Below are 14,203 nucleotides of genomic sequence, written 5' to 3' on the forward strand. Positions count from 1 at the left end.
ATATAAATGAGTCCACTCCAGTTTAATAGTAACCCAACAGACATTAAGCATCAGTGGCGTCGCGAAGGCAGCTGACACCCGGGGCGGGTTGCCGTTGCCCCCCCCCCCCCCCCGAGTGCAGCGCAACCCCCGCCCCCTCCCCCGAGAACATACCTGGAAGGCGGTGAGGGGCGGGCGGGAGATTCAATCCGCCAAGTGCACGCCGCTGGGGGGTGTCGGCGCCTCGCTGGTTCCCTGCTCTCGGCAGAGAGAGCAAGGAACCAGCGAGGCGCCGACACCCCCCAGCGGCATGCACCCGGGGCGGACCGCCCCACCGCCCCCCCCTCCTACGCCACTGTTAAGCATGGTAAATAATAGCAAAATGAACGCTTGAGGTAGTTACTGTTTCTTCACTGGTTACAGAAATCACCTGACTGCATTGGGTACACCTTTTGAAGTCACTGGTGGTCTTCGTGGACATCGAGAAAAGAATTGCGGCTAAATTAAATTCCTCAATCTTGAGCGACAAAAAGGGTAAAGCTCAAATCAGGGTCAGTGCTCAGGCCTGAAAGGAGCCTAAAGAGCCACATGAAAAAGAAAGAAAGCTTTAAGAGCTGAAAAACCTAAGAAAATAAAATATCTGTTGAAAAGCGCTTAGGAGACACTACAAAGACACAACCTCTCAGCTCCACAGAAAAAAAAACAGACTGAGGAACCTGTGCTCACACCGGGCAGGAAGGCATCAGCACATGGGCAGTGGGATGCTGCTTGAATTTTTTAAATAGCTGTATACGCTAAGCAGCGTCTGCAATAGGCTCCATCAGATGATGTCACTCAGTCCTTGGAGAACAATATTTACAACAGCATTACATTCCTCTTCCTATAGGCATGAAGATTTTGCTCTTTCTTCCACTCCATGCTCTCATTCCTTTCTAGACAGCTTCCCAGGGCCCTTGCTGGGTTAGCATTTAATAAATCATCTTCCACTTAGAGTTGCAGGAACATCTCCTGGGGAACTGAGTTCATATGTGGCTCTGCTTCTTCTTCCTTTACTCTGTTTGGACCATAGGAGCCAACTTTTCAGAATTATTGAGGGTGCTAAACCCAATGAAAATTACCTCTCCCTGGACACAATCACCCACTGAACCTACAGAGCTGGCTCCTATGGTTTGGGCCCCCCAAAACCCTTTCTGTATTTTTTGTTTTCTCTCCTGCTACCTGCAAGCTCAGCGTTTAGGCCAGCTTGCTAGAACAAGGAACCCTTCCCCATGGCTGCTTCCATAATGTACCTGGAATAAGGCTGAGCTGTGCGAGAGCCAAAACAGAGTTTCCAATTAGCCACCTACACTTTTATTCTTTTTTGGGGGGGACAGAGTGTCTCTCTATTCTAGGTCCCTGATATGTGGATACAGCAGAGTTTCAGGAACAAGATGCTTTCCCTTTGATGTTCAGGGGGAAAAAAAAAAGACATTTTTTCTCCAAACCCACATAGTCTCACCAAATAACCTCTCAGTACCTCCAGTGAGTTGGGTTTAATAGGTGCACTATGGAAAATTACCAGATGTGCTCACATACTGATTCCAGGACAAAGACTTCTCTGCAATATCCAGCATGTCCAGACTAGGGACTAATGCCAGGTGTACTGACACCAGAGTTACACCTCCTGCTGGGTTGTGATACAGTTAGATTGAAGGGATAGAAATACCTGGGAATAGTCTTCTTTACAGTGTAATACAGTGAGAGAGAAGAGAAAGAAATGTGTGGAGATGCTCTTTTTCCTCATCAATAGTTAATTTCTTGGCACTGTGCATTTGTTTATGTAAAACAAGTTCTAGGCTTTATTTCAGTTTTCATCTTGGGTAACATTTGATTTCAGTCAAAAATGGAAAAAACAAACAAACAAACAAGTGTTCTCCCAACTCTTTCCTGCTAAGGCCACCATGTTCCAGGAAAACTGTGTGGAGCTACTTACGTGGTACAATTTTCCACAGAGTTAAAGCCAGCTTCAGCTTCAAGGTTCGTTGCTACATTTGTAAATCCTTTTGGCAAATCATCCCAATCGTCGAAGCGTACACCTGTACCCAGTGAGTATGTGCCTTCAGCACAGGGCTTACACGTCTGTTCTTTCATGTCTAAGAACTCACCAGCCTTGCAGGAAAAAGCTAGAGAGAAAACACAACACAAGAAAAGATCAAGCAATCTAGAATGGATTTTATTTTTTTTGTATTTATTTATTGCATTTGTATCCCACATTTTCCCACCTCTTTGCAGGCTCAATGTGGCTTACAATACATCATGTGTAGTGGGAATATGCTAAAAAATAGACATTTAGTGTTACAGAAGGATATTGGGCAACATGATAATGATAAAACATGAAAATAATATAACAATCAGATATTGTAAGACCCCTTATCCCACCCCAACCCACAAGAACAGAGATATGGGGAAGGCAATAACAAAACTCCACACAAAGATTGCTGGCTGAAAGGAGTTTACCTATGTAATTTCAACAAAAGTAGACAACATAGGTACTTTAGTATTTATGCATGGGATATGCCAGAAAGTATACACAGTGATTTTAAAATGCAATTAATGCATGCATTTTCCCTCTTGTCTTAAGCCTGCTCACATTAAATGCAGGTAGAAATAACTGCCCCTTAGTCTTATCAGCAGCACAGGGGCCAGAATCAGAGAATCTAAAAAAAAAAAAAAAGAACAATAACTCTGCATGAATAATCCCTAGACTCTCTTTTTCTTTTATTGTAAAAGCAAAGTGAAGGTACAATGCCATTTAAAGAAAGACATTTTAGGAGGTCCTCTTCCCTTTCAGCTAGTACTGAGTATTGACCCAAAGCCCCAGGTGTTAGGGAGCACTCTTCCCTTTGAGTCATTGTTGACCCAATCTGCCAGCATGGTGTCAGGGACACCCTTACCTTTGAGCCAGTGACGTGCTAACAGCCCAGTATGGTTTCAGGGGACACTTTCACCTCTGAGCCAGCACTGATGTAATGTCCCAGCACTGTGTTAGGAGTCACTCTTCTCTCTGCATTATTATCAACCCAGGCTCCCCTCTGGACTAACATAGAACCAATGTCCTAGAAGATGTTAGGGAGCCCTCTGAGTCATTATTGACCTAGTGTCTCAGCACAGTGTTTGGGGGCACTCCATCTGAGCCAGTAATGATCCAGTGTTCCAGTGAGATATTATGGTCACAGTTCCCTATGATGGAATATTTAATCATTGTCTCAGTATGCTGTTCCATCTAATTGCTAACATCTGGGCCCTTTTGCTAAAGCTTAGTGTGCGCTAATGGACATTAGTGTGCGCTAAGTGCCACGTGGCCCATAGGTATAAAATAGGACGCAGCAGTTAGTGCACACTAAGCTTTAGTAAAAGGGCTCTAATGTAAGCAAACAAATTTATCCCTAAAATTAATTTCTAATCATATTTTGTTAATAAAATGATAGTGGTGAGACATCAAAGACATAATAGCAGTGATGTTAACTTACAGCATTCTTTGCCCTCCACTGGATCGGGCAGGCCAGTGCAGAGTCCTACGCTGTGTGGCACTGCCACTCTCCATCGAGAGCCAAAGCTGTTACATTCAGTGTATTCATAATGATATTCAGACTGCAAAAATATCAAGGAAAAAAAAAAAGCAATGAGCCAGTATTTTCTCTATGTTTATATATTCTTATTGAATTCACAATCATTTTTATATACAACTTGTAGATACACCTGGTTTTCATACATATATTTGTGTGGGTGGATTGATTTTATTGTGTATGTTTCTATATATGTATCTCTTGTTTTTGTTAGTATGTGTGTGTGTTGTATAATTGAGCATGTCTGTGTTGTACTGCATGTTTAGGGAAGCAATTTTCAAACAGGTTCTCAAATTTAGACCAGTGACTTTCAGGCTTCAATTTAGGCATACAATTTATGCACTAAGCATTTTTTGAAAATTGACCCCTGTGTTGCTATATAACTACTTTATTTCTTCACCCAACATATAGTTAACCTGTTGAGTGCTTTGCCATAAGATGCTGTGGAGGCAAATAGTTTAAGTAAGTCCAACATGAGACTAGTCAAATTAATTTTATTTCATTTATTAATAATAGCAATGATGTTAACTTACAGCATTCTTTGCCCTGCATAAGTGTTAGCAGACCACTCGCGGGGGGGGGGGGGGGGAATAAACGTGGGCTACTGTTAAGATGTGTTATTTATATTGAGGCTCGATATTCAGTCCAAGGGAGTTAGATCGGTTAACTCCCGCGGTCGGGCACTGAACCCAGGTATTCAATGCCGGGCCATTTCTGGTGACCGTAATTGAGCATCGGTTTATTTTGGGGCAGTTTAAAGATACTGGCTAAATCGAAAATTCAGACATTACACTCTGACACCTAATAATTAAAATACAGTACTGAAACAAAAAAAAAAGTGATACGTTCAAGATAAAACAAATTTCAGAAATGTAGAAATATGCTGTCACTTGCGCTCAGTGAAATACAGGCCAAGGGCTCAGGCTTACAGCTAAGAACTAGGCCTGTAGAAATCAAAGACCATCTCTGACATGAATTAGGTCACTGCAGCTGAATTAAGCTGACAGGGAGGCAGAATCTGTTCTCAAAACAACAGGTGCACAAGGCAATTAACAGGACGGTAATAAAAAGTTGGGAGCAAAGCAGTGGCGTACCAGGGGGGGGGGGGGCGGTGGGGGCGGTCCGCCCTGGGTGCACGCTGCTGGGAGGTGCCGCGGCGCGTGCCTGTCGGCTCCAAGTTCGCTAACTTCACTCATTCCGGGGTGAAGTTAGCGAACTCGGAGCCGACAGGCGTGCGCCGTGGCACCCCCCTCCCAGCAGCGTGCACCCGGGGGGGTGTCATTTCGCAGGAGGGGCGTGCTGCATTGGCGATCCGCTCCAGGTGCCATCCAGGCTAGGAACGCCACTGGAGCAAAGATGTTTTTGGCATAGGCAGACCACAGTGGGTCAGACTGACATAAAACCAGAACATCTGGGAGGGGGGGGGGCGGAAGGGAGACTTAGGAACATGTGTAGTCATTGCAATCAAAAGATGTTGATGTTCAGAAGCTATTACCGTGTGGGCTCATTATTGTCACAGATGTTGAGACTTGGAAGTTATAGATATGTGAACTTATTGTTAGCGAGGATGTTATTACTTAGAATTTGGAAACATTTTAAGTCATAATTATCAACTGACAACATGCAGAGACAGGTGGTGAGAAAGTGGGGGTCCATAGGAATGAATGGTACCATAAAGGTATAAAAAGGCAAGTCTGCTAGGGTATAGTGGGAGAAGGCAGAAGAGAGAAGACTGACAACACCTGCTGCGGGTCGCGGAGCGCTGCTCCACCATGTTCCAGATATGAATGCCTAATTGCCTGTACTGCCTTTGGGTAAGATACTGATGCTAATAAACGATGGTCTTATATCCACTGACTCCCGGGTGTCCTTCTGATTATGGAGCTTGTTATTGCCCAGACTGTGTAAAACAGTCTGAGCAGATTCGAGGTCAGAATAATTAACCATGTAATGGGAACACACAATTATTTACAGAAATAACCAAGGGCCGCTTTTATCAAACTGTGGTAAAAGGGGGCCTGTGTTAGCGTCAGTGCATGTTTTTGACAGGCGCCAAGGCCCCCTTTTACTGCAGCAGGTAAAAGGCTGGGGGGGGGGGTTTAAAGGAAATGGCCATGCGCAAATCACAGGGGGAGCCCTTACCGCCACTTATTTGGATGACGGTAAGGGCTCCTGTGCTAACCCAGTGGTAACCGGGCAGCACCAGTTACCAGTTACTGGGTAAGCTCCAGCTCTACAAAATATACGTTATTTTTTTAGTGCTGGAAATGGCGCGCACTGGGGGTGGGAAGTACCACCGGGTTCCTGCAGTAGCTCGGTGGTAGTTCCGAATTGCCACGCGGCAAGCCCTTTGTAAAAGGTGCCACAAGTTTTTAAACATTTCCGGAACAATGCATAATTAGATTGATAACTTATATAAGTCGGTAACTTATTCCATCACTTAGCTGTTTGGTAAGGAAAAGACAATTCTAACTTTTATAAATGACCCCTTGTGGTGAAGGACACTGCAGCCTCAAAAACTGTCTAGAATTATTTACATAGGGGCTGATATTCAGACCACAGGAGTTAGACCGTCTAACTCCCGCAGTTGGCACTGAACTCAAATAGTCAATGCTGGGCAGTTTCCAGTGACCAGCATTGAATATCTGGTCTATTTTTGGCTGGTTTAAAGATAACCGGCTACAATTGGTATTCAAACTTAGCTGGTTATCGTTAAATCAGCCAAAGATATCCCATGCATTCACGTGGCCAAATATGGCCACTAAACTGGGTTTAAAAATGAACAGATAGCCGGTTATATCGGCCAATATAACTGGCTCCCTGCTAGCTGCTGACTGGGAATATTTAGCAGGGGATAACTGGTTATCCTCCTGCTGAATATTGGCGGATAGCTGGTTAAGCACTATATATTTTATTTTGGATTTGCTCACACCTTTTTCAGTATTTAACCAGATAGCAGCTGTTCTGGCCAGTTAAATAGCGCTGAATATCAGGGGGATAGTTCTTATCAAGTAAAACAAGCAAAAACATCATATACTGCAGAGCCAGGCAATAAAAAAAATCAGAAAGATAAAACAGCACAATTTGAAAATGGAATATGCCTCCACTGGTAACCGGTGAAGACTCCGGAGCAATGGCTTTGCACTCTGAAATCTGGAGGCTTTACAGATCAGGTGGGCTGTTAACCCCAGTTATTAGTAAATACATCTCATTGCATAAAATGGGACCTGTGCTAAAATAGACCAAGTTAATGGTAAAATAGCACATCTTAACAGTAGCCCAAATTGATAACTAACTACACCCTTCAGTCGTATTCTATAAAATATATGCTTAACTGCCTTAATATGGGTGGTAGGAGCTTATTTTATAATGGAACCTGGGCACCCAGATTCCATTACAGAAATCAAGCATAGCCGTTTACCAGTGCACCTAACATTTAGACACCCCTAGTTACACCAAACATAGACTAAGTGTAAGTGGGGGTGCCTAATAGCAGAAGAGATGTGCATAAGTGGGGACTACACCCATGTGTCCCTCCCTTGCAAATACATACTAAGTAACACAGGCATACCCACATAAAAGTGGGTGCATAGATTATATAATTGCCCTTAATATATAGATTAACTTGTGCTGGGGACCATGGATACCTTTTCTATGCCAGGGGTCAACAAGACCTTGGAGCTGATGTGTGCAGGGAATCTGAGGTGAGCACAAAGCTGACAGTGGGAGTCTATTACATGACTATTGATGAAGGAAAACAATTATGACTCTCTCCCTCTGACGCGTATGTTCTTATGTCCCACCCTGATGGTCCCTATCTCTGGATCCTCTCATCCATTCTTTAAATGATAAAACATATAACATATCCCTGAAACAATGGGAACCCTTTCTTCCCTCCTTCCTCTTTAGCTGTCACAAAATGGCCCTGGCAGCAGGATCCCCCCATCCCCTCTCCTAGCTAACCCAAAATGCTGTCTGGGAAGATATGATGGAGGGATATAAAATCATGAGTGGGGGGGAACAAGTAAATCTGAACTGACTGTTTATGCTTCAAAAAAAATAGAAAAACTAGAGGGCATGTTATGAGGTTCCAAAATAGTACATTTTAAAATAAATGTGGAAAAATATGTTTTTTTCACTCAATGCATATTTAAGCTATGGAATTTATAAAGCAGTTAGTATCAATGCATCAATGGGTGTAAAAAGGTTTAGGGGTCCTTTACTAAGGTGCGCTGAAAAATGGCTTGTAGTAGTGTAGGCGCGGGTTTTGGGTGCATGCAGAATCATTTTTCAATGCACCTGTAAAAAAGGCCTTTTTAAAATTTTTGCCGAAAATGGACATGCGGCAAAATGAAAATTGCCACGTGTCCATTTTGGGTCTGAAACCTTACCACCAGCCATTGACCTAGCAGTAAAGACTCACGCGGTAACTGGGTGGTAATGACCTACGCTCGTCAAATGCCACTTGGCGCGCATCAAATAAAAAATATTTTTCAGATACGAGTAGCGGACACGCACCAAAAGTGAAATTACCGCAAGAGCCACGTGGTAGCCAGGCGGTAACTTGGAACTGGTGCACATCAGGTGTGCATAGGCGCTTACACAGCTTAGTAAAAGGACCCCTTAGACTTTCTGGATGAAAAGCCTACGAGCCATTATTAAGGTAGACCTGGTGAAAACCACTGCTTATCTTTGGGGGAGGGGGGAGGGAAAGGTAGCATGGAAATCTTATTACTTTTTGAGATCCTGCCAGGAATTTGTGATCTGTATTGGCTGCTTTCAGAAACAGGATAATGTGCTTGATGGACCTTTAGTGTGACCCAATGTGGCAGTTCTTATGTTCCCCCCTTGCTTACAGATTGAAGGGATGAGCCAAGGATAGGGACATTTTTGTTATTTAAAAAGTGAAGAATGGAAGGGGAAGTGTCCCACCACTGTTGGGACTTTCTTATTTTTTTTTTAAAGAAAAGGGAGAAACAGGGACAGCTGATGCAGATGCATTTTTTATATTTTAAAGAGTTGGGAGGGAGGGAGGGAAGGAAGGAGACTACTGCCTTAGGAGCACAGGGCATTGCACGTGTTTCTGCATGCATGCTACGGGGTTCATTTTATTAACTCTTCCACATGTATCCCAGGAGGTAGGCACTGTAAGAAGATGTGCACTTTTATTCAACACACATGTAGGTGTGTTCTCGGGTGGAGAATGGGTGAAGTCACAGAGTACACACTTCCTTTACAAAATACACATGTACATACACACTTTATATGCTAATATTTACACCTGCTTCCAAGATGCAGGGCACTAACCACTGGATTCTATATAGCGTGCCTAGAGATCAGCGCTAAAATCCAGGCAGATTCTATAACAATGTGTGTAACTTAATTGGCTTAATAAGCTAATTAATGTTCATAATAGCACTTAACAAGCAATAATGAGCACTAATTGAAAATAATAATAATTTACACGCACAACTCACTAAGCATATTCTGTAATGCACTGCGCCTAACTTCTAATGCGTGCAAACAAAAAGGGGCATGTTATAGGCGGGGAAATGAGCATTTCATGGGAGTTCTGAAATTTATACAATTAGTTATAGAATATGGTCCTCTACACCTAAATCTATGTGCCAGGATTTATGCTATGTTTTTGTTGGTGTAAATGGAAGTGCAGTTTTAGGTGATGGGATACCAACTAAGTGTGTTCGATATACCGTGCCTAAATCTAGGTGCTGCTTATAGAATACATTTAGTCAGAAATGTTTTCCACGCAGATTTTTTAGGCACCATATATATATAGAACCCCTCCCCCCAAAATGCTCATTCTAGAATAACAGTTGGGCACCCAGATTCCATTACAGAATGCTAGAATACATGTGCCATGTGAAAAGCAGGCATAAATGTGTGTACCTAAATGTGGTGCTTTAGCATGTTTGCATGCTGTGCATGTGTCCTTTCATTTAAACACAGTGAGTTGTGTGCTAAAGTGCCAGAATACTGCTTGGTGCCCAACTAGCACTTACATGCGTAACTATAGCAGTCTCATGCATAAGTGGAGTGGAGGAGTAGCCTAATGATTAGAACTGTGGGCTGAGAACCAGGGTAACCAGACTCAATTCCAACTGCAGCTCCTTGTGACCCTGGACAAGTCACTTAACCCTCCATTGCACCAGGTACAAGACTTAGATTATGAGCCCACAAGGGACAGAGAAAGTATCTGCATATAATATAAGTAAACTGGTTTGGTTGTACCAAAGATAGGTGTTATATCAAATCCATGTTCCTTACCCTTAAGTGCTAATATTCTTCAACTTTTGCACATAATTGGCATCTAAGTTTAGGCAACTTGCTATAGAATGAGAGCATAAATGACTTCAATGTGTAGCTAAGCTCTAAAGCATTGGCCTCTTCGTGGTAATATTGGCATTGGTAAATGAGAAGAAACTTAGGACTTTGACTAAGGCATTGAAAAATGTTTTACACGAGTGTGATCCTCAGCTGTTTTTTTCCCCAATGTTTGAAGGTAATGTGATGCTACAGCATGCATTTTATTTTTAAAATATTTTTCTTTTTTTTTCAGATTCCAGTAAACATGTATTTTTGTTTTTTAAATTGTTTGGTTGTCAAGAAGTATACTTAGAAATAAAGATAAATAAAAGGATAGGTGAGATAAATGCAGTGCGTTCTTTCTAGCAAAAAAGGTGCCGGTACTCAAATGCTAGGCCACCCTTCAGGGGTGGGGTGATCACTGAGGGACCCACCCCACAGTAGCCAGGACCCTGCAACCAATCATAGAATCTATGACAAGGCAAAATTGGTGTGTAGAGCCTGAGCTCTTTCATTAAAACTTGGGGTCCATGGGTCAATTTTAGCAGATAATGGAAAAGGTGCCGGTACTCAGTACCCCCTCAAAAAAAGCCCTGGATAAATGACACATTTGAAAACTACAAAATGAGCTTAGGATGATGTTGGCTGAATAGACAAGCAAATTAAAGGCCATTATTACAACAGTTGTGGTAATTTGCTAATGTTTGTTTTCAAAGCAAAATAGAGCTGCATAGGGAGTTGCAGAGGAACAAGAAAGCAAGAAGACGTCTACCGATTATAAGGAACGAACTGCAGTCTGTATGGTAGGATATCATGTTCCAGTAACATAAGAAATTCAAATTGAAACTGCCACAACCTCAAAAGCATACTTGAAAAGCTTTCCTCACCGCATTGCCTTATCTGTATTGCAAAATATGTGCTTTGGATCATATGTCAACAGCTGGCTACTGACACCAGCTAGTGAATGTGCCTATTATTTATCAGCTAATATAGATATAGCACAGTTTGGAATCAGGAGGTGCATTATTTTTGTATTCAAGAAACCAGTTTAAAGATTACTAAATCCAAATCCCATATTACCAGTTTTCCAAGTTTCATTTACTAAAAACCCAGTCTTCATTAACTGGAACAGGAAAAATTCAATGTCATCATCCTTAGAAATGACTTTCTAAGGAGTACAAATTCTGTAGGAAAAACAGTGTAGGGTATAAGCAAAGATGGAACATATAGATAGGTAAGAGAGTAAGAAGAGCTAGAAAATAAGGTGACTAATTTAAAGAAAATTGCACATGAGGTCAGAGAGGTGATTAAATATTAGCTAGTGTGGCCTGGTTGAAGAGCCAAGCTTTCACCTGTTTTGTGAAGTAGAGATAGTCTTATGTTAAGCAAAGCTTTTCAGGGAGTGCATTCCAGAGTGTGGGGGCTACTCCGGAGAAGGCTCACTTGCGGGTATCACATCATGTAATGACTTTTGGAGAGGGTGTGGTTAGGGATAATCCTTGGGAGGACCTTAGAGTCCTTGGAGGCGTGTACAGGGTCATCCTGTTCTTCAAGTACTCGGGGCCATTTTCATTAAGGGCTTTGAAGATCAGACATAGAGTTTTAAATTATCTAGCAGGAGTGGCAGAAGGATGAATAGATTAAGAAAACAATTTGGGGGTTTATGAACTTAATGCAGAGAAAACATGGGATCTTTATGAATGTATTGAATGGAACACTATTATTTAGTTCAATTTTACATCAGTTCTGCTTTGCTGCTACTTTATCAGTTTGCCTGGCAGAAGTATAGCTAGGTTTTGATGTCAGGGGGAGCAGACCTTTTGTAAAATAGGTGCCGGTATGAGGCTGCAGGCCCAATTCGCACAGGCACCATTTAATTCAAAATCTGTTTGGGGGAACAGCTGCTCCCCTTGCACCCTACCTAGCTACACCTCTGCCAGCAGTAGTTTTTTCAAGCTGCACTTAACATATCATAGCAATGTGCACTAGCACTTAGCTAAATAAAGCTTGTTTGAGTGAATTATGACATTGTGCTTACCGCTTTTTTTTGTAATAAATGTTTATTGATGACACATACATTACATCAAAATACTGAGCATATCCTAGGATACATGTTGTTCAGCCTGTACCTCATTACACAGTATATGCAGCTACTGGTCATCAGTTTTAACTTTTTGCTCCATTAACCCCGCTTCCCCTTGTAAACCTACCCTCCCTATCGATTCCTACTCCCCCCCCCCCCAACTGCAAACAGTTCTGGGTTGCAGCACGAATGTCAGAAGAGTTGTCTGAGATGCTGACTTGACATTGCAGTTTTATAGTACTGATTATTGTAATTCTTTATTAGCAGGCTGCCCTCAGTATCAGTTGAAACGTCTACAGTTGATTCAAAATACTGCTATGGCTCCTTCATAATTCATAACCTTTTGACCATGTTATCCCATTATGATCAATACTGGCTGCCTGCTATTCCTAGAATTAAGTTTAAAATTTTAAGTATGACACACTAAGCATTACATTTATTTATTCATTGCTTCTTCCATATAACCCAAGATAAGTTTTACCCTCAGCTGGGACTAATTTATTAGTAATCCCTTCACATAAGAAATTATGGATAGATTCATCCCACCTCTCCGCTTTTAGCTGTGTGGCGCCTTCTCTTTGGACTCCCCTTGGAGCTCAGGCTGGAGTCCTTCTATAAGAAATTCAAGATAAGACTTCTTATTGGAATTCTTTTGTTGATGTATTATAAGGGCAAGAGTTGGTATGGCTATGGAAGTTCTACATGTTTATATCTCTCCTTATGTGTTCTGCTTTATAGTCTTCACAATGATGGCACTATGAATCATAGCATCTTGCCATTGTGACATGTACAACAAAAGAGAGGGACAGTGTTTGGAAAGCATATGTTGAGGTTCTATAGTGTCTTTATATGACTTGGAAAGTACACATTAATGTGTTATAGCATCTGCTTTTATAATCACATCCTATTTTGAGGTGAATTATTGACACATTTTGGAGATGAAAAACATTGAAACTATTAATCTATGAGGGAGCTGATGATTGACAATTTGTGTAAAATAGCCCATTACTATTGGCATATGCTCCTGTCTGATGATGGTCCCTTCTCTTCTATTTAGGTGTGTGTGTGGGGGGGGGGGGGTCCTATATTTTGTCATAAATTTTCTGCCTTCATTTTTTTGTTTGTTTCTTTGTTTTTTTCTCTCTTTTTTATTTTTTTGGAAGATTATGTTTCAGTGGTGTAGCCAGATGGCCAATTTTGGGTGGGCCTGAACTTAAAGTGGGTGGGCACAAAATTATTTCTCCATCCCCACCCTCTACACCCCCCTGCTGGCAATTTAGCATATCTCCCAGTCTCTCAACCCCCCCTGCCCCCTCCCCCCATGTACCTTTTACAAATGTCACTTCCAGAGGTTGATGGCAGTGAGCAGCAACTCAAGTATGCTGTTTACACCAGCACCAGAGCCTTCCCTCTGATGCAGTCCTGGGTATGTGGAAAAAGGAAGTTGCATTCATTCATTTACTGGGGTGAATTAGCTCACTTACAATAAAGCTCGATACATTCTAGCTAAAATCAAAAGGTAGCAGGTTTTCCTCAAGTTGCATCATTACCAAGGCCAGAAATTGGCAGCTCACCAAACAGTGCACTGTTCTTCTACGTTACTGATTCTGATGAGAAATAAATGTTCCAGCCACAGAAGGCAGACACTATTTACTCTTGCCTAGGGCCATTTCTGCTGTACCAGTACACCTAGCTACAAGCATGGTGCAGAGGACACATAAGGTAGTCTGGTAGTAAGAAGGACTGATGGCCATGCCTGAGTCTCAACTGAGGATAAACTCACTTCTGGATGAAACCACTTAGGAGGCAGAATAGCAGCAGCTGCTGTCTTCCTGCTGTCAGAGCCTTGCAACAAAGGGGATCAATACAGAGACACTGCTTGTCTTCACGTGATGTGTGTTGCTGATTCTTCCCTGAATCTGAACTTGAGGATAAACTAACTTCTGGATGAAACCAATTAGGAGGCAGAATAGCAGCAGCTGCTGTCTTTCTGCTGTCAGAGCCTTGCAACAAAGGGGATCAATGCAGAGACACTGCTTGTCTTCACATGTGTGTTGCTGATTCTTCCCTGAATCTGAACTTGACTCCTAGGAACTCTACTTGTATGATGAGTGGAAGAGCAGTAAGGTTCCTGATTCCAAGAAGAATGTCCATCTCCTTAGCAATGAAAGATACCTGCCAGTGGTCAGTGCAGCTCTTGGGTCCTTTATTT

At 42.2% G+C, this 14,203-nt stretch overlaps 1 protein-coding gene across 1 annotated transcript in view; it reads right to left on the reverse strand.

Annotated features, from left to right (window-relative positions):
* LOC115481952 (UPF0577 protein KIAA1324-like) overlaps nucleotides 1-14,203 on the reverse strand; it is a 125,655-nt gene that overhangs the window by 73,367 nt on the left and 38,085 nt on the right. The window contains exons 2-3 of the mRNA XM_030221444.1: nucleotides 3,489-3,609; nucleotides 1,952-2,141 (exon numbers count right to left, since the gene is read on the reverse strand). Of these exons, the coding sequence (XP_030077304.1) occupies nucleotides 1,952-2,141; nucleotides 3,489-3,609 (311 nt within the window). The remainder of the gene's footprint in view (nucleotides 1-1,951; nucleotides 2,142-3,488; nucleotides 3,610-14,203) is intronic.

Source organism: Microcaecilia unicolor, chromosome 12, assembly GCF_901765095.1.
Source record: "Microcaecilia unicolor chromosome 12, aMicUni1.1, whole genome shotgun sequence".
Classification (NCBI taxonomy): Eukaryota; Metazoa; Chordata; class Amphibia; order Gymnophiona; family Siphonopidae; genus Microcaecilia; species Microcaecilia unicolor.